Source organism: Danio rerio, chromosome 10 (assembly GCF_049306965.1).
Source record: "Danio rerio strain Tuebingen ecotype United States chromosome 10, GRCz12tu, whole genome shotgun sequence".
Lineage (NCBI taxonomy): Eukaryota > Metazoa > Chordata > Actinopteri > Cypriniformes > Danionidae > Danio > Danio rerio.
This window is the reverse complement of record NC_133185.1, coordinates 47,025,785-47,045,364: the sequence shown is the minus strand read 5'-3', so window position 1 is coordinate 47,045,364 and position 19,580 is coordinate 47,025,785. Positions and strand designations below refer to the sequence as shown.

At 38.1% G+C, this 19,580-nt stretch overlaps 2 protein-coding genes across 7 annotated transcripts in view; one reads left to right on the top strand and one right to left on the bottom strand.

The window, feature by feature from the left end:
- ess2 (ess-2 splicing factor homolog) overlaps positions 1 to 19,580 on the top strand; it is a 779,665-nt gene that overhangs the window by 295,351 nt on the left and 464,734 nt on the right. The window lies entirely within an intron of this gene.
- The window catches only part of rnf34b (ring finger protein 34b), a 57,869-nt gene continuing 42,365 nt past the window's right edge, over positions 4,077 to 19,580 (bottom strand). For 3 of the 6 annotated variants that reach the window (XM_073914134.1, XM_005162429.6, XM_073914135.1), the window contains exons 4-7: positions 15,942 to 16,004; positions 14,671 to 14,872; positions 10,996 to 11,025; positions 4,077 to 6,179 (exon numbers count right to left, since the gene is read on the bottom strand). In XM_073914134.1, coding sequence (XP_073770235.1) covers positions 5,989 to 6,179; positions 10,996 to 11,025; positions 14,671 to 14,872; positions 15,942 to 16,004 — 486 coding nt within the window. In that variant the 3' untranslated portion in view covers positions 4,077 to 5,988. 6 annotated transcript variants of the gene reach the window in all.

The following is a 19,580-nucleotide window of genomic DNA, read 5'->3' as shown; positions in this document are numbered from 1 at the left end:
AAGGCATGTGATTAATTAAAGGTGCAACAAGTCATTAGTGCATCTGACCAGCCGATTCGAATGTTATCACTTGATTGAATGGGCGTTATCAGCTGATAGATATGGGCCAGTAGGGGACTTCTACGCCTACTAGTAAGCTTAGAAGGTGGTTATCATCCATCCACATGGTTAATCAGTTAATAATTATTTATTATATTTATTAAATTAAAAATATATTTTTTTTATTAAAGTCTACCTCTACCCCAACCCTAAATCCAACCATCACAGTAATGGTAAAACAGATCTGGAGTCCTCTCTCTTAGTATAGCTGATTAACCATGTGGATGGATGATAACAGCCTTCTGAGCCTACTAGTGAGTCAGTCTACTCAGGTGCAGAAGGCAGCTACTGGCTCATATCTATCAGCTGATCATCACTGATAACAACGATATTAGTGATAACATTCGAAGCGAGTGATCCGACAATTTGTTCCTTCCTTAAAGAGATAGTCCACTCAAATAAATTAAAACTGTCATCATTTACTCACCCCACATTTTTTTGAAGAACAAAGATATTTTGAAGAATGTTGGAAACTGGCAGCAATTACTAGTAGGTCTGTATCCAGCCTAGATTTTTTTTTTGCAATCATTTTGTATTGAATTATTAAGCTTAAAACAATAATAATACAGTGCTTCACTATTTCTTTCTATTCTGCCTCTCCTTCAAAAAAGTAAATATGGCTAACAACAATGGCCTACGTTTTAGCATTAAATAGGACCTATTATGCCCCTTTTTACAAGATGTAAAATAAGTCTCTGATGTCCCTAGAGTGTGTGTATGTAAAGTTTCAGCTCAAAATACCCCATTAATGTTTTATAACTCTCTGAAAGTGACCCTTTAAGGCTTTGATCCTAATTGAGCTGTTTTGGTGACTGTCGCTTTAAATTTAAATGACTGTGCTCCCAGGCCTCTTTTGAAAAGAGGGCGGAGCTAAAAATGCATGTGTTAGCATAGCAGCAGATTCAGAACAGCTGCTTCTCACTCAGGGCTGTTTATGCTAATGAGGGAGAGAGGGTCACTAGTGGGCGGGGTTTTCCTTCTTTGATGTCACGTACAAAGGGAGAATGTCAATCAATGTGTTTCTGCAGACTGTTTATATCAAGCCTGATTATAAAAATATATAATGAATTCACGTTTACCTTTTGAAGCTGGTTATATTTACACACTGTTACCACACAACTGTGTTTAAACCCCCTTATATTAGTGATTTTTGCATGATAGGTCCCCTAAAATAAACATATAAACTATTGTATGCTTTTGGTCTTCACACTATTTGGGTTGTTTTGGGTTTAAGAATGATCTCCAAGCATGTGCTAGACATTACTTGTTGTTTTTCCTCTATTTAACAGCATTAAAGTGAAAGATGACCTCCCTTATTGATTGATCACATCTCAGGAAGACCGCAGGTTTTCATTCGTGACTGAATGTTGATGTCCTCAAAAAGTGTTTGCATGGGGCCAAATTGATTTGCTTGGTCTTAAAGCCTTTATTCATTCATTTTCCTTCGGCTTGATCTCTTATTTATCAGGGGTCACCACAGCGGAATGAACCGCTAACTATTTCAGAATAAGTTTTAAGCAGCAGATGCTCTTCCAACTGCAATCCAATACTGGAAAACACCCATACACTCTCACACACACACACACACACACACACACACAGACACACTACAGTTAATTTAGTTAACCCAATTCACCTGTAGCACATGTGTTTAGACTGTGGGGGAAAACCGGAGAACCCGGAGGAAACCCACACCAACATGGGGAGAACATGCAAACTCCACACAGAAATGCCAAATGACCCAGCCAGGACTCAAACCAGCGACCTTCTTGCTGTGCTAACCACTGAGCCACCATGCCGCCCCTTAAAGCCTTCATCAAACAGGTATTTTTGACAATTTGTAATGTTAAAAAGCTCAACAAGGGAGGTCATGTACGGGTCAAAAATCAACTATTTGCGGTGGTGGTTGGGTTGCTTGAACCACCCAAACCCCCAATGCTACAGTGTTTTTCCCCTTCCTATAGCTACGGATGTCAATGGCTACCATTTTCCAATGCTTTTCAATATATCTTCTGTTGTGTTCTCCCAAAATTTGAAATCTAATGGCAATTAAATTGTCATTTTTAAATGAGCTATCCCTTTAATTAATTTACCCGTCAGTGTTTCTCAACCATGTTCCTGGAGGATAACCAGCTCTGCACATTTTCCATGTCTCTTTAAGCAAGCACACCTGATTCAGATCATCAGCAGCGACTGAAAGACCTGTAATGGGTGTCAGAGACAAAGGAGACATCCAAAACACGCAGTGTTGGTGGTCCTCCAGGAACATGGTTGAGAAACACTGCTAAGTAACCGTCATATTGTTTGACGCTTATTCGCGCAACTTAGCAGACCTTGTTTACACACCGCAATGGAAACAAACCTGGCGTTCCACAGCCACTGCAAAACGTGATCAAGATTAAAACTGAGAACACATCTGAAGTCCCAGTGAATAAGCTACAATAGCGGCAGATGCTGGATTCCAGTGACTCTTCTGTGAGAAAAAAACACGATGTGGTTTCTCATCGTCTCGCTATAAATAACTCCTCTGCTAGCTGGTCATTTGATCCCATGTCATGGATGCTGATCTGTGTGTGTGTGTGTTTGTGTGTATGGAGATCCGGGAAAATAACAGATCACGTTAAAAACACCATCCAAAAGCCATTCCACACATTTCTACTTTGGCACCTACAGTACGTTTTCCCTCCATTCAGGTCTTCACTGTTCCTACAATAACATGCATCTTAATGGCAATCGGTTTCTCTACACGCACACGTTAAAGATTTCTAATATTGCACATACAGTAAGACATTTCCGAGACGTTTACAGCAACGTAAACCATTTATCTCCTTATACAGCTCAAGACAAAATCATCAACTCTCTTGTGAAGTTTTCTTGTTTTTAAAATAATTCCCAAGTGCTCAAGATACCTTTAATCAACATAATACTAATAATAACTCATTTATTTTGTGTTTACAGTACTTCCAGCGGGGAAAATAAGTATTAATCATGTCATGTTTTTTCCTGGGAATAATATTTCTGAAGGAGCTGTTGACGTGGAATTGAAGCAGATTTTGGTAAAAACTCAAACAATACAAACGTAAAAATAAAACAAAACAAATCTGAAAGATGAACTCTGTGTGATAACATTGTAATGACACAAGGAGAAAGCGCTGAACTACTGAATGAAGGCTTTTTTAAGGTGATGGCAGCCTAAAGACTCTCATATAGAGAATGAAGTCTCATGCATTGCTCAGGTGTGAGTTTATCACAGACTTCAACAGAGTGTCCAAATCTCGATGGTTTAGTGAGTCTTGTCTATCAAATCTGAGCTTTATTTTTGTATTTTCTAATGGACTAAAGTCATTGGCTGAGCTATTCCACAGCTTGCAGTGCTTCCCACCGGTTTGAAAAATACTTGTGGTGGTGGCCGGATTGAATTACACCATTTACCTTTAACTATATGCGGCAAACAAAACATAATTTGATTTTTAACACTGTTTTTTATAATTATCTGTTTTGAACTTCACTTCTCAATGGGTTAAAGTAAAAATAATATGCAAATAAATCAAATAAAACATCCACTATTTCTCTTTCATGCTGTTTTTCTCTTATAAACACTATTAAAGCATTTTAGATGTGTAAAATATGTAATATATTGAGACAGCCGAACTGTCTGTGTATACTTGTGTGGTTGTACATACAGTTGAAGTCAGAATTATTAGCCCCCCTGAATTATTTTTTTCCTAATTTCTGTTTAAAAGAGAGCAGAATTTTTTCAACACAATTTTAAACATAATAGTTTCAATAACTCATTTCTAATAACTTTATTAAAAGTTATACATTTATTTTATCTTTGCCATGATGACAGTAAATAATATTTTACTAGATATTTTTTAAGACACTTCTATACAGCTTAAAGTGACCTTTAAAGGCTTAACTAGGCTAATAAGGTTAACTAGGCAGGTTAGGGTAATTAGGCAAGTTATTGTATAACGATGGTTTATTCTGTAGACTATCGAAAACAAATATAGCTTAAAGAGGCTAATAATATTGACCTTAAAATGGCTTTAAAAAAATTAAAAACTGCTTTTATTCTTGTCGAATTAAAACCAATAAGACTTTCTCCAGAAGAAAAAATATTATCAGACATACTGTGAAAATGTCCCTGTTAAACATCATTTGGGAAATATTAAAAAAAGAAAAAGAAATTCAAAGGGCCTGAATAATTCTGACTTCAACTGTATATTACTTGTTTGCTTGTGTTTATTTATTCCTTTATTTTTGATTATTTTGTTGGCTATTTTGGTTTTGACTCTCACACACTGTAAATAAACCATCACTTTGCACGTTACGCTCTCAGAAATAAAGGTCCAAGAGCTGTCACTGGGGCAGTACCTTTTCAAAAAGTAGATATTTGTACCTAAAGAGTAGGCCCACACGGAATCTGTGTGCGCAGAATTCTGCAGATTTTCGGTAGATTTCCACAGATTTTAGCCCATCATTAATTCTGTTCATTTACTTGAGTAAATGTGTGTAAATCTATATTTATTCAGTTTTCAAATTAAGTACATTAATATTATTGACTAATATTCATCTGATTTATGTACAGTGCAGTTTGTAAAGTAATATTTTCTGTCTTTTAGTAGAGATATTATATGAGAGACTGGCTTTGGTTACCAAATACAGTGAATCTAATTAGATTAGCATTTTAAATACAATTAAATACAAGTTTAAAAGGTATTATTTTTTTTATAATACACATATTGGGGTTTTAGTTATGATACTCCCAAAATAATTCAGCAAAAATTCGCAGATTTTTACCAAAATTCTCTGCAGAAATAGTAGAAAATGTCAGCAGATTCTGTTTGGCCCTACTAAGGAGTCCTTAGAGGTACCTTAAAGGTACATATCAGTATCCAAATGCTCCTAAAATGTACCTTTGAAGTACTAATATGGACTTTCAGTTACAAATATGTACATTTTGAAAAGGTAAAGCCCCAGTGGCAGCTCTTGTACCTTTATTTCTGAGAGTGTACATCAGCGAGTAGTGTCATCATCTTTTTTTTAGGTTTTTCTCGCTTGCCATACTTCGAGAACTCACTACAAGCCTTCCTGGTTAAGTCAACCTCACACAACAGCACCTCTAGAAATATGAACTTTAACTGGGTTAAAGTAACTGGATAACAGTGACCTTAAAAACTGTTTTAAAAATATAAAAACTGCTTTCACTCTAGCCAAACTAAAATGAAGTAAATATTACTGATGTTAAAACAAATATTTCTACAAAGGAAAAAAAAAATCCTATAAATCATATAACCACAGCGGAATAAACCGCCAACTATTCCAGCATATTTTTTTACGCAGCAGATGCGCTTTCAGCTGCAACCCAGTACTGGGAAACACCCATACACACTCTATACACTACGGCCAATTTAGCTTATTCAATACACCTATAGCGCATGTGTTTGGACTGTGGGGGAAACTGGAGCACCCGGAGGAAACCCACGCCAACATGGGGAGAACATGCAAACTCCACACAGAAATGCCAAATGATGCAGCCAGGGCTCGAAGAAGCGACTTTCTGTGAGGCAACAGTCCTGAGCCACAGTGCCACCCTAGTTAAACATCACTTGGAAAATATTTGAAGAATAATCAAAACATTCCCAGGAGGGTTGATAACACTGTCTTGGACTGTACCTTTGTTCCTCTAAGATCCGTCCTCCCTGGGTTAGTAACTCATTAAAGTGTGACCACATGAAATCGGGCAGCAGGTGACGCTCGCTCTGGAAAGTACAGTAAGTGTGCCGGTTTTCCACCCGTGTGAAATGAAATGGACAGACTCTCGGTCCATTGACGGTCTCTAGGTGTGTTGATTTTTTTTTGTTCCAGTGGGAAGTGAATCTGGCGTTAAGACTTGAAGACGTGCACGGCGCGCACCACATACTGTCTGCAGATGGGGCACTCGCTCATCCTCTTTCCGCATTTGGTGCAGGTCACCATGTGCCCGCACTCCAGCAGAACGCAGTCGATCACGGCGTCCATGCAGATCCGGCACAGGTTCTCATCAGCGCCGCCCAGCTGAGCCACTTGCACACCATCTGCAAGACAATATGGGACTGTTCACACCTGGACACATGCGTTTTGTTTCGGATTGGAGGGCTAAGCTGCAAGAGACTAGATTAAATAATAATAATAATTCCTTACATTTATAAAGAGCTTTTCTAGACATAGCGCTTTACACATTAGGGGGAATCTCCTCATCCACCACTAGTGTGCAGCATCCACCTGGATGACGCGACAGCAGCCTTATTGGGCCAAACCGCACTCCACACACCAGCTGATTGGTGGAGAGGAGACACAGTGATGAAGCCAATTATTATATGAGGATGGTTAGGAGGCCATGCTGGACAGTGGGCAGATTTGGCCAGGATGCCGGGGTTAAACCCCTACTCTTTTTCGTAGGACATCCAGGGATTTTTAACAACGAAAGATAGTCAGGACTTCGGTGTAACGTCTCATCCGAAAGACTAGTGTAAATGTCCTCTGATACACATTCATATGGTGGCTGAGAGAGCTTAACACGATGGAGTATTAACCCTTGTGTGCTGTTGGGGATGTTTTCATTCACTTTGGAGTGATTATGAGTCTTAATTTGGCCACAACTTTCTCTCTGTTTCAGCAAATGGAACAATGTTTGGTGCCAAATCTTATTTTGATGCATATTGAAAAAATGCTTTGACATAACAACACACTCTGGCCAAATCGACTACACTTTCGTTATGTTCGGGGCTGTTTTTGCCCCAATGACTTCCATTATAATGCCGTTTTTTGATAGCAAAGCCATGACATTATATAATCATGCATTCTTGCTTGGAGGTTTTCCCTGTTGGGAAGAGGTATAATTTATTAAAGGTAGTCAATTTGAACAATACATAAGGGTTAAATTGTTCTACATGCTAACTGTTTACATGTATTTGTTGCTTCATTACAAACATACCTTGTAAATGATATTTTTTTAATAAAGGTATGATGTTTTAAGATACTTTTAGTTATTTTTGAAGGTGCCATAGAATGCATTGATACAATAATTCTACAAGGTAATCATCCACATGCATTATTACAAACATATGTGGACACATTTCAAAATATACATGCTAAACTAAAAAAAGACACACTACCTGACAAAAATCAGTTTTAGGAACAGCAATTAATAACTCGACTTCTAGTTGATCATTTGGTATCAGAAGTGGTTTATATGAAAGGCGAAGGCCTCTAGATGACACTTATTTGACCACAATAAAATATGATCATGCCTTGATTTTGAATGATTTCATTAGGACAGTAAGGTCTGACTCTGCTTAGACAAAAGTCTCGTCACTGAACAGAAATAATGTCCAGTCTAGAATATAAAGTCCTGCTGCAGTGGAGACAGAATGAATATTGTGTCTGACTCCATCATGAGCTTGGAGGACTGCATCCATACATCTCTGACATGACTCAAATCACTGATTAATAAAGTCATCTGGAACGGCAAAGAAAGTGTTCCTGCAGGACTCCCAGAGTTCATCAGGAGACTTTGTGTTCATCTTCAATGCCTCCTCCTTCATCTTACTCCAGACATGCTCAATAATGTTTATGGCTGGTGACTGGGCTGGCCAATCCCGGAGCAGCTTGACCTTCTTTGCTTTCAGGAGCTTTGATGTGGAGGCTGAAGGAGCGCTATCCTGCTGAAGAATCTGCCCTCTCCTGTGGTTTGTAATGTAATGGGCAGCACTAATATCTTCAGGCTGTTGATCCACTCTGCAGATCTCTCGCACACCCCCATACTGAATGTAACCCTAAACCATGATTTCTCCTTCACCAAACTTGACTGATTTCTATGAGAATCTTGGCTCCATGTGGGTTCCAGGAGGTCTTCTGCAGTATCTGTGATGATCGGGATGCAGATCACCTCATGATTCATCTGAAATCTGACACTTTTCCAAATGATCAACTACAAGTCAAGTTAATATTTGCTGATCGAAGACAACACTTTTGTCAGGTAGTGTACATTTAAACAAACTGTATTCATCTTTGAGGTGAACATTTATAATCCTTATATTATTTTGCATTCTAATCTACAGTGAACACTTTGCAATACATTCAGTATTAAATTTACCAATAAAACTTATATTTTTTGCTTTAAAAGACAAACTTGGTAAAGAAAGCTCACTTGAAGAAATATCTCATATCTGACGTCCTTCTAGACAGTAAATCTCAGCGGTCAAAGCTTTTAATGAATGCTAAATGTGCTCTCCTGTATGGCACAGTAATCCTGCATTTGCTGATGTCAGTCTTATTATCCTTTTAATTGCTCTCTATAAAAAAATAGTGCACATTCCTAAAGCATCTCAAACCTGGTCCTTATCCAAAAAGCCACTTAATATATCCTCTCAGACCGGACAGCTATAATCTTCAGATCATTTTGGGCCGTTCTCCAAGCACACTTAATCGTTATTATAATGAAATATGGCGAGGTGCAATTACAGTAATGTGACAGGCTATAAAAAGACAGACAGATCACATTAGGAGCACCAAATTCACGACACGAATGTGATCATGCACGTGTAAAAGCACACATCGGATTCTCCCAGCATGCTTTGGGAAGAGCCGTTCTTCATTCATACTAATGAGATGATGGTAATTATGATGATGGAGGTGCCATAAAAACGCTGAGTCTTACCTCCGATACCTCCATTGCATATAGGAGGAGGGTAAGCTATGACTTTAATCCACAAACAAGGTAACGGTTAGCATTGTTAGCACTGGACAGCATGCATGCATATTAAAAACTGGTCTTTTGTTGTAAACACTTTACAATAAAGTCCATTTAGTTCATGTTAAATGATAAACAAGCATGCTATACTATGTGTCTGCTGAATGCTTGATTCTGATTGGCTGATGAGCCTTCTAAAGAGTGTTGTTGTTTTTTTTCAGATAAACACACAGCTAAAGTAGTTCCGGCAAGTTTCGTGCACATTACAGCTCCATATTATTACACTAAATGATTCTAGTTATTTTAAAACCTATAAACCTATATAGAGTCAGTGTCCTGCATAGTTAAGCTCCAACTTCCTTCAACACACCTGCCTGGAAGTTTCAAGAACCTAGGAAGAGCTTGATTAGCTGCTTCAGGTGTGTTTAATTAGGGTTGGAACTAAAATATGCAGGACAACGGCCCTCCAGGACCGAGTTTGGACACCCCTGCTGTAAACACTCAACAATCACACAACTGAAGGCTTTGGAGGAGATGTGTAAGAAACTAGTTCTACTCACAGAAGCAGTTTGAGGTCAAAAACCTGACAAATGCCTCAAATATCACACCTGAATAGTGAGTAGTAAAAGCAGAATACTGCACTGGAGTACACTGGATTATTAGAAAATAATGCATATCCTAGGTGTAAAGGCCACTGCGATTTAATGAGAATCAAAAACATATGAATTCATTTTCATTTATGTTAATAAAGATGACTAAATAATTGTAAATAATAAATAATAAATGTACTGTTTATTGTTTGTGCAAGTAATTAAACATGCAGTGGTTCCCAAAGTGGGGGTTGCGGGACAATGAGGGGTTTGTTTGGTGGCGGGCGGGGTTTGTTTGGTGACTTTCAAAAATCGAATTTACTTTATGAAACTATTAGAATTACTGCATATTGGATATATATTTCATATAGTCATGTTTTATATTCATATTTTATATAGATTTCACAGAGTCCCATAGTTTTTTAGAATTAGACATACAGTTGAAGTCAGAATAATTAGCCCCCCTTTGATTTTTTTTTTTACTTTTTTAAATATATCCCAAATAATTTTTAATAGGGAAATTTTCACAGTATGTCTGATAATATTTTTTCTTCAGGAGAAAGTCTTATTTGTTTTATTTCGGCTAGAATAAAAGCAGTTATTAATTTTCTAAACACAATTTTAAGGAGAAAATTATTAGCCCCTTTAAGCTAAATTTTTTTCGATAGTCAACAGAACAAACCACTGTTATACAATAACTTGCATAATTACTCTAACCTGCCTAGTTACCCTAATTAACCCAGTTAAGCCTTTAAATGCCACTTTAAGCTGTATAGAAGTGTCTTGAAAAATATCTAGTCAAATATTCTAATATAATAATCTAATATTATTATTATAATATAATAATCTAAAAGTCTCATAATTCAGGGGGGCTAATAATTCTGACTTCAACTGTATGTAGCTTATTCTCCAAGCATTGTTTATGTTTTTTCCTAGCATCTCTTGATAGTCCATTCAACTCTTTCTGAATTACTCTTAATCCTTGATGGTCATGATTACGAAAGGCCAACTTCTTCCTCTTAATACAGTCTTTAATGTCCTTTGTAATGTATGGTTTATTGTTGGCATAAATGACTATTTCCTTTTTTGCTATCACATTCTCTGTGCAGAAATTAATATAATCTGTTTTTACCGTGGCAGTAATAAATATACACAGCACAAGCACAAATATTATGTCAAAACACTTTTATTTTGGACGTGAATAATTGCGAATAATCTTTGACCACCACTAAAATATAATAAAAGATTAAAATTTTACTTTTGCGTCAATAGAAGTAAAACAACATGAAAATTAAACACGGCTAATAATAAAATGGACATAATTAAAAACTAAATATAAATGATAAAAATAATAATTGATTTAAAAAGCATTTATTATATAATTAATTAAATAATTTAAAATATAATTAAAAATGAGAGATAGTAAAAAAATGACTGAAGTGCATGACTAATATTTTAAAAAAAGCTGAAAATATTATAATAAAAACTTATTTAAATACAATTCAATACAACATATTATACACCAAAATAACACTGTCAAGTACAATTGATTGAAATGAGTTTTCTTACCTGCAGCAAGACTGTTGCTTACATTTTCCACTGCAAAAAAAAAGAAAAAGAGCAAAGAATCAATTTTACGGTGCACAAGCCTATTTGAAAATGCTGATTTGGGCCTGATGCTGGACTGATTGGATTTTAGCGCTAGAAAGAAAAGACTGTCAGAAAGACTGGAGGACTGTGATAAAGCTCTGTTGTCTCTCTTATCCATCATTCGTCTGAACTCTTCTGTACATTTACAACAGCTGACATTCCCTCTCATTACTCTGCCAATTATACAGCCAGCAGAATAATACAAATGCTGTTATATAAGTAACAGCACATGAACTGCTCCACTGACTCAACATCGATCTTCCTCTCGAAATCAATCTGCTTAACATTTTATTGAAATATGTTCCCTTAAAGAGGACCTATTATGCCCCTTTTACAAGATGTAAAATAAGTCTCTGATGTCCCAAGTGTGTGTGTATGAAGTTTGAGCTTGAAATACAACACAAATAATGTTTTATAACTGTTTGAAACTGCCCCTTTCAGGCTTTGATCAGAATCGAGCCGACTGTCGCTTTAAATTCAAATGAGATTGAGCTCTTTTCAAAAGAGGGCGAAACTACAAATGTCTGTGTGTCAGCATAGTGGCAGATTCAAAACAGGACTAACGTCCAATGCCAATAAGGGAGAGATGGTCACTAGTGGGCGGGGCTTTCCCCCTCTGATGACGCATACAAAGGGAGAATGTCAACCAAAGTGTTTCTGCAGACTGTTTATATCAAGTCTGATTATAAACAATACACTTAAAACATTTTTTACCATTACAAGCTGCTTATATTCACACACTACTTCCACACAAAGCAGTGTGTTTAAACCCCTTATGAAAGTGATTTTTGCATAATATGCCCCCTTTAAAGTTGCCAGTCTTCACCATTGAAGTTGAAAGCTAAAATAATTTGTGCTGAAAACTGTATTTTTTATGTTGTATAAAAATTCAACCAGTCAGAATTGAGGCCAGCACATCATGCTAAAACACCTTTTTAGCTCCACACCTCTATATGAAGCAGTGAACTGACACACACACACACACACACACACACACACACACACACACACACAGACACACACACACACACATTTCGGGCTCTATTTTAATGATCTAGGTGCAAAGTCTAAAGCGCAAAGCACAAAAGCATTAAGGGCGTGTCTGAATCCACTTTTGCTATTTTAAGGACAGAAAAATACGGCTTTCGCCCTGGCACATGCTCTAACAGGGTTGTGCCTCTTAATGAGTTCTGGCTGTGTTTTGGGCATAACGTGCATTAAACCAATCAGAGTCTCATCTCTCAATTCCTTTAAGAGTCAGTTGTGTTGCGCCATGATGCATTTGCTATTTACATGGCGGACTTTGTTTAAAAACTGAACTGAAAAAAATAAATAAATAAAAAACAAAAACATTCTTCACTAGCAAGAAAACAGGTAAACAGAGCATCTGCAGCGCGAGAATAAAGAACAAGCCTCCTCCATTCAGCCTCTTTACTTTCTCTTTACTCCTTTACTTTGGTGTAGTTAGGAAACGTTGTTGTACTCACTCCACTGAAAACATCTATTAGCCTACATATTTAATTTTGTTTGTTAAGCGCAGAGATTTGCTCCAAAACTATTTTTAAATTCAGTTCTATTTTCCAGCAAACGAATAAATAAACAATAATAATGAAGTGTGGTCAAAAAACTGAGTTATATCCAGACACATCAGTAATTATTTGCCTTAATCTAATTAAGACAATAATAGGATTAAGGCATTTACATGAGTTGCTTTTTAAAAGGTCCTTTCATGATTGTGTTTTAGATGTTATAGCACATAATTCGATTAACGTCATTAAGTCACCGTGCAATCCACATTTCCTCCGGAGTTTCATGTAATTTAGGGTGCTTCATTTTCTAACCTGTTGCAAAACATGGCGAAAAGTGCTACATGACAGTAATAGTTCGATTAAGGTGTTTACATGTCTGTCATGCACTTAAATAATGCGACCGAAATTGGCATACTCTACTGGTCTTAATTCGATTTCTCTTTAGTTCGATTATGACTTTTATCTGATTAAATTAATCAAAAATCGCTGTTTACATGGTAGACTCTTAATCAGAGTATTGACTTAATTACATTAAAATCTAATTATTGGTGTCCATGTAAACATACTCAGTGGGCCCTATCATACACCCGGCGCAATGTGGCGCAGTAGTCTTTTGCTAGTTTTAGCTTGGCGCAAGAGTGGTTTTGAGGCGTTTCGCTACACTGTTTAAATAGCAAATGCATTAGCGCTCATATGTGCGCCCATAGGCGTTCTGGTCTAAAAAGGAAGGTGTTCTGAGGCGCACTGCTGGCGCGTTGCTATTTTGAGAAACTAAATAGATTTTTCATTAGACCAAAACAAACCCGGTCTAAACTCCGGCGCAGAGTTGTGCCTCGCTTACACACTGCTTAATACACACAAGAGAGCAATAGGCAAATATCTTTACATATGAAAAAATGTAAATATTAAAGATATATATATATAGGATATAATAAGAATAGATATAGGATATAAATATAAAGGATTAAAATATTACAAAACATATTATTTTCTAGCCTACATAAATATGAAAAATCGCTGCTTTTATGTCTTCTTCATCTCGGGAGGCTTTTTCAGTTCATTCATAACAATGTGCTTTTGTGTAATGTTATTATTATCAGCAGTATTATTTATTATATGCATATTTATATTTGGTTTATTAAAAACAAGCTTAGATTTGCCCAGCTGTCAGGTTTTAGACCATATGGGGCACAGCATGTGTTTTAGGATATAACTCAGGTTCTTGAGCACACTTCGGTATTGTTGTTCATTTATTCGTTTGCTGGAAATTAGAACTGAATTTAGAAATAGTTTTGAAACGAATATTTGCGCTTAACAAACAAAATTATTTATTTATAGACTAATTGATGTCTGTGCATAAAGGTTTCCCTATCCAAGAGCGAAAGTGAAAGTAGATCCATCATCTCTCATTCTCACACAGTAGATGCTCTGTTTAACAGTTTTCTGTTACAAAAACTGTCAACTGTTAACTGTTTGCTTGTGAAATGCTCATTTTTTCCACTTAGACTTACTTTACGTCCTGTAAATAGCGAATGCGCTTATGGCGTGACGCAGCTGGCTCTTAAAGGGAATGGGAGATGAGACTCTAATTGGTTTATTCTCAAAACACACCTATAACTCATTAAGAAATAATAAACTCAACACTTTTAGACCATGTGCCACGGTGCAAAACGGATTTTCCCGTCCTTAAATTAGCAAAAATGCGTTCTGACACGCCCTGAAAGTGTTTGCGCCCTGCGTTTTGCGCTCTGCGCATGGACCGTCAAAATAAAGCCCAGTGTGTCATCAGGAGCCACGACTATTGATTTAGACTTGTTTGTATGTGTTTAGTTTTAATTTAAAAAACCTGTCACCATTCACTATCATTATATCAATCACCAAGCACCACATATTCAGCTCTTCTTCAATGTTCTACTGAAGGAAAAAAAAAGTCGCCCACATCTTGGGTGGCCTGCTTTGGGTGAGTAAATTAACAGGACGTTTTCATTTTTTGGGTGAACCATCCCTTGAATATGGACAAACATCTCAGTGTGCAGGTGGTTTAATGCATGGCAGTGACTCTTACTGGATCTTCTGTTGAGCTGGTTCTCTCTGTACAGGCGATGGACTCGCTCCACCAGTTCCCACTTCTCACAGCAGCCGGAAAAGTTGACGAAGTTCCGTGCGAGAATCTCCTTGAGCTGCCGCACTGTGAGGCTCTCAATGTCGTCCTCGTGGGCCAGATCCGAGAGCGATGCTCGAGCGCGCCGCTGTGTCGCTGGACTCGCCTGTTCACACAATAAGTCAGAATTATTAACCCTCCTGGATATTTGTTCCCCCAATTTCTGGTAAACACATCTCTAAACAAAGGGCGGTATGGTAACTCAGTGCCTCACAGCAAGAAGGTTGCTGGTTCGAGTCCTGGCTGGGAAAGTTGACATTTCAGTGTGGAGTTTGCATGTTCTCCCAGTGTTGGCGTGGGTTACCTCCGGGTGCTCCCCCACATTGGACACATGCGCTATAGGTGAATTAAATAAACTAAATTGGCCGTAGTGTATTAGTGTGAATGTGACGGTGTATTGATGTTTCCCAGAACTGGGTTGCAGCTGGAAGTGCATCCGCTGCATAAAACATATGCAGGATTAATTAGCGGTTCATTCCTCTGTGGCGATTAACTAATGCAAACTTAATGTAAAGTGCAACTCACAAATGGATTTGCTATTTAAACAATGTGGCACAAAGCAGGAAAATTAGGGTTGCGCTGGTCTGAAAATCATCGAGAACATTTAATAACAATTAGTCAAAATAACAAAAAATATGCCATATTCTTATAAATATTAATGTAACGTACGGCAGCTAGTAGGTGCTGTGCAGGTAAACCTCACTCCTCTGACCTCTAAAGGTGCTCTAGCGACAATAGCTTTCAAAGCTTCTCTATGACAATAGCCTTCTTGGTAGAGCAACCGACTCCCATGCGGGAGGTTGCAGGTTCGATACCAGCTTGCAGCGGGTTGGGTGCAGTAGGACCGGTGGGTTACATTAATATAGTTTTTATGCAAAACCAATGTTTAAACTTTGGATAAGTTGTTGTTACTATTATTATTTAACAATAATAATAATAATAATTGTTTTTAACCATTTTTAGAAGTTCAGCTGCATTTACAGCAGATTGCTCCTGATCTGCTCCTGCAGATGCTCTTCTCAAGTATTTGCCAAACACCAAGCAGAAGTGTCGGATGAATTATTAATGTTAATGGAGGCTCAGTGAGAATCGAGGGGTTTTAAAGTAAACCCAATCATCATTAAGTCGCTCAGCGCAGACTGCTTCCAGCAGAAATAAACTTTTTTTTTTCTCACCTCCAGCATGTCGTCATGAGACTCCAGGTTGAGGAGGGAAACTGACGCAGCATCTCCATGATCCTGAAGAAAGAAGTTAAACACAGAGATCGAGAGTCAGAGCTCATAGTGTGATTCTCATTTTAGCCAGAATCGTGCATATTTAATTTCCCACCTATCACATTCTCACTATTATCATCCACTGACTGACTGGACACATTACAGATTCAATCATGGACTGCAGTGACTTGTTCCTGGTGTCTTCATCCACATAAGGATGCAGCAGCAGCACTGCATGGATGGTTTTCTCCCTGTCTTTTACTATTTGCCGCATTCAGAACAATTAGCTAATGGCCCTGCGTTTGCTCCTGTCCGCCTGAAGAATGACTGTGTGTTTATGAGGAAGCACATGGACTGAGATCTCTCACAAGGGCCACATGCGGACGCCGTGCAGCACCGTATTAATAATAAATGGGTCAGTCTGCTAACTCACCGTCTCCTCTAGCCAACACACACTTTAAATGGGACATATCATAAAGATCAGACTTATGCCCTGTTTAAAGGTCCCGTGAAATTAAGCGTGCACCTTAAAAGTGACAGTAGACAACCGACTACTTCATGTCATTCACCACTTAGAAACCTTTATAGTACTTTATAATGGTACAATTCTGAATGAAAAACTGTGTTATATCTGGGACGTTTACAGTTGTGCAATATTTCACGTCTCACTCTCTCACGCGCTTTGTCCTAAAGCAACTACTGTATGCTTAGTGTTTGGCCTGCAGCGTGCAGGAATTACACTCATTACTAAGCCATATTACAATATTCAGAGTAGCGGTAAACAATATAGGAAGCGCGTCACAGGCTGACATTGGCTGTTTCTCAATTCCACCGTTCTTGGAAGTTCAGACTTGCCAAGTTCCGACTTGAAAGAACGACCTCCCGAGGACACAAGTCGGGTACTTCTTTAAATGGAAGGGCAGTGTACTTTATAATGTCACTAAACTCACCATGGATTCATCGGTTTCACAGTACATTAAGAATAAAATGATTTAATTATATAAAACACGGCCCTGTAATTAATATTATATTTATATTATAAATCTACATTTTTGATTTAGGAAATTGTAAACATAAGTCCATAAAAATGTGAAGTAAAATGTGTTGTTATACACAGACATGTGCCTTTAATTATCAGATTTAATAAGCTACAATGGACATTATACAAGTATGAAGTACAAGATGTAAACAATAAGAAATATAGATAACGTAAAGCAGTTTGGTAAATAGTGTTCAACTTGGTAACAATTTTTTTTTTTAATAAATATTTTTTGAGGTTTTTCATCTTTATTTTTGATAGGACAGTAGAGATAATTGAAAAGAAAGCATGGGGAGCAGAGAGAGGGGAAGGATCAGCACAGGACCGCGAGGCGGAATAGAACCCGGGTCGCCGCGAGCACCAGAGTGCATGTGTCAACGCACTAACCACTACACCACTGGCGCCGACAACTTGGTAACATAATTAAAGACAATTAAAAAAAGGTAACGAAATAACACTGCCAAAATAATACACCTGAGAACAAATCATAGATTCAAAAGACCAAAGACTGTCCGTTAGATATGGACAAGATGTATTAAATATCATGCATTAACTACAATGGACAGGTGAGATCCAGCGGTACATCCGAGATGGACTGGTCGATGTAAAGCTGCCAAAAAGGTATTTTTGTGGACAGACAACAAGGTCGAGTTGTTACTAAACGTAACAAATGAATAACTGCACGATGGCGCCTAAAACAGACAATAGTGCAAACAACGCTCCCATTTCTGTGTCCATGTTGTTGTTTACAGTGAAGGCTGGTCTGCTGTCTTCCGGTAGCGTTAAAGCCATGTGTTATAGTCATGTGATAGGGGCTTGACGAATAAGGGAAGGATACGCAATGACACAAAAGCCCTAATCAGCTAGCAAATCTCAGCGGCCCCGCCTTCATTTTCAGATGTCTCCGTTTTCCCTCATCCACGCTGAGACGAAGCAGCAGCGTTTCAGAATGAAAACAGCCTCTTCAGCGTTTCCAAAATGCTCAGTTTTCGGCGCTCGAAGACTCCGGCGTAGTGTGAATGGATGGCGTAACCATAGCAAAACTTAGGCCCTGTTTACACTAATGCATTTTAGTTTGAAAATGCATGAGGCATGTCGTCAAAGACACGCTATCTTTGTGAATAAACTGCCGATTCGAGTTTAAAACAACAACATTCACGCCTGAAAAACTCTTCATTTCGCTGTGGCGACCCCTGATTAATAAGGGATTAATCTGAAGGAAAATGAATGAATGAAGTCACTATCTCTTTCGTAAATAGCAATTAAATGCCACTATAGCATGTAAAGGCTCCACCCCTCTTCTGAAAAGCAGCAGCTCATTTGCATTTGAAGGGACACATACAAAAACAGTGTATTTTTGCTCACATCCAAACAGGTGGAAACTTTACAAGCGAAAGGATTTTGAGTTGAAACTTTACAGACATTCTGGAAACACCAGATTATATATATATATATATATTAGGGATGTAACGGTATCAGAATTTCACGGTACGGTAATACCTCGGTATGAATGTCACGGTACGGTATTTATTGAATCATTTACAGGAAAAAACAAAACTTATGAAAATACTCCAAAAAAGTGCCAAAAGTGTCAATGACATACAAATTAGTCATCTATCTGTAAGCTTTGAAACAGGAACTTCAATTTTAATAACAAAAAATTATTAAACCATGTAAAAAAATAAGTTTCAATTTAGTAGTGTTGAAAACTCATCACATTCAACATTTAATCAGTCACTCACTTAGATAGAGATGGGTTTTAAGGAAAATTATCATATAAATATTATCTGGTATCTCTGGGTATTTACAATGTCCCCTGCAACAGAAAAAAAACCCTCTCATTTGGGACTGAGGTTTCTGGGACAAGAGAGATATGACTTGGCCCAGGTTGACAGCAGTGGGTAACGTTGTGCATTGTCTTTCCCCCACTTGAGAGGACAAACCATGAGTGAGATAGAGATCTCATGTCTGCATTAATCTGAACAGTGTGCTGTGTTTCTGCAGTCCCCATGACTGATTATTAGTCGTATTCCCCAACTTGCAGGCACGTGCACACACAGTGCTCAACCTGTGCAGTGCACATGCCCTTTTTAGTCTTGGATAGAAAGTTCCCTTCCAAAATGATCCAAAGTGCCCCCGCGACGCGACACACCCTCCGTCCCCGCTTTACAGTACGCGCGCGACAACACAGCTGATCAGAACGCGCGCGACAACACCACTATTCAGTACGCGCGCGACAACACAGCTGATAAGAACTCGCGCGACAACACCGCTATTCAGTACGCGCGCGACGACACAGCTGATAAGAACTCGCGCGACAACACCACTATTCAGTACGCGCGCGGCGACAACACCCGCTTTAGGGTTTTCCAGCTCTTTTTCATCCCCACTTCTAGCAGCACACTCCATTTCCGCATTACTGGATCTGTAGCGACAACAGACCGCAAGGGATTATGGCCAAGCCTGGGCTGATGGGAATTGTAGTTTCCAGTACCTCCCGTTCACTTCATTCGCCTGAGCAAATTTTCTCAGAAGACCTATAGTTTTACCGAGTCATGCGA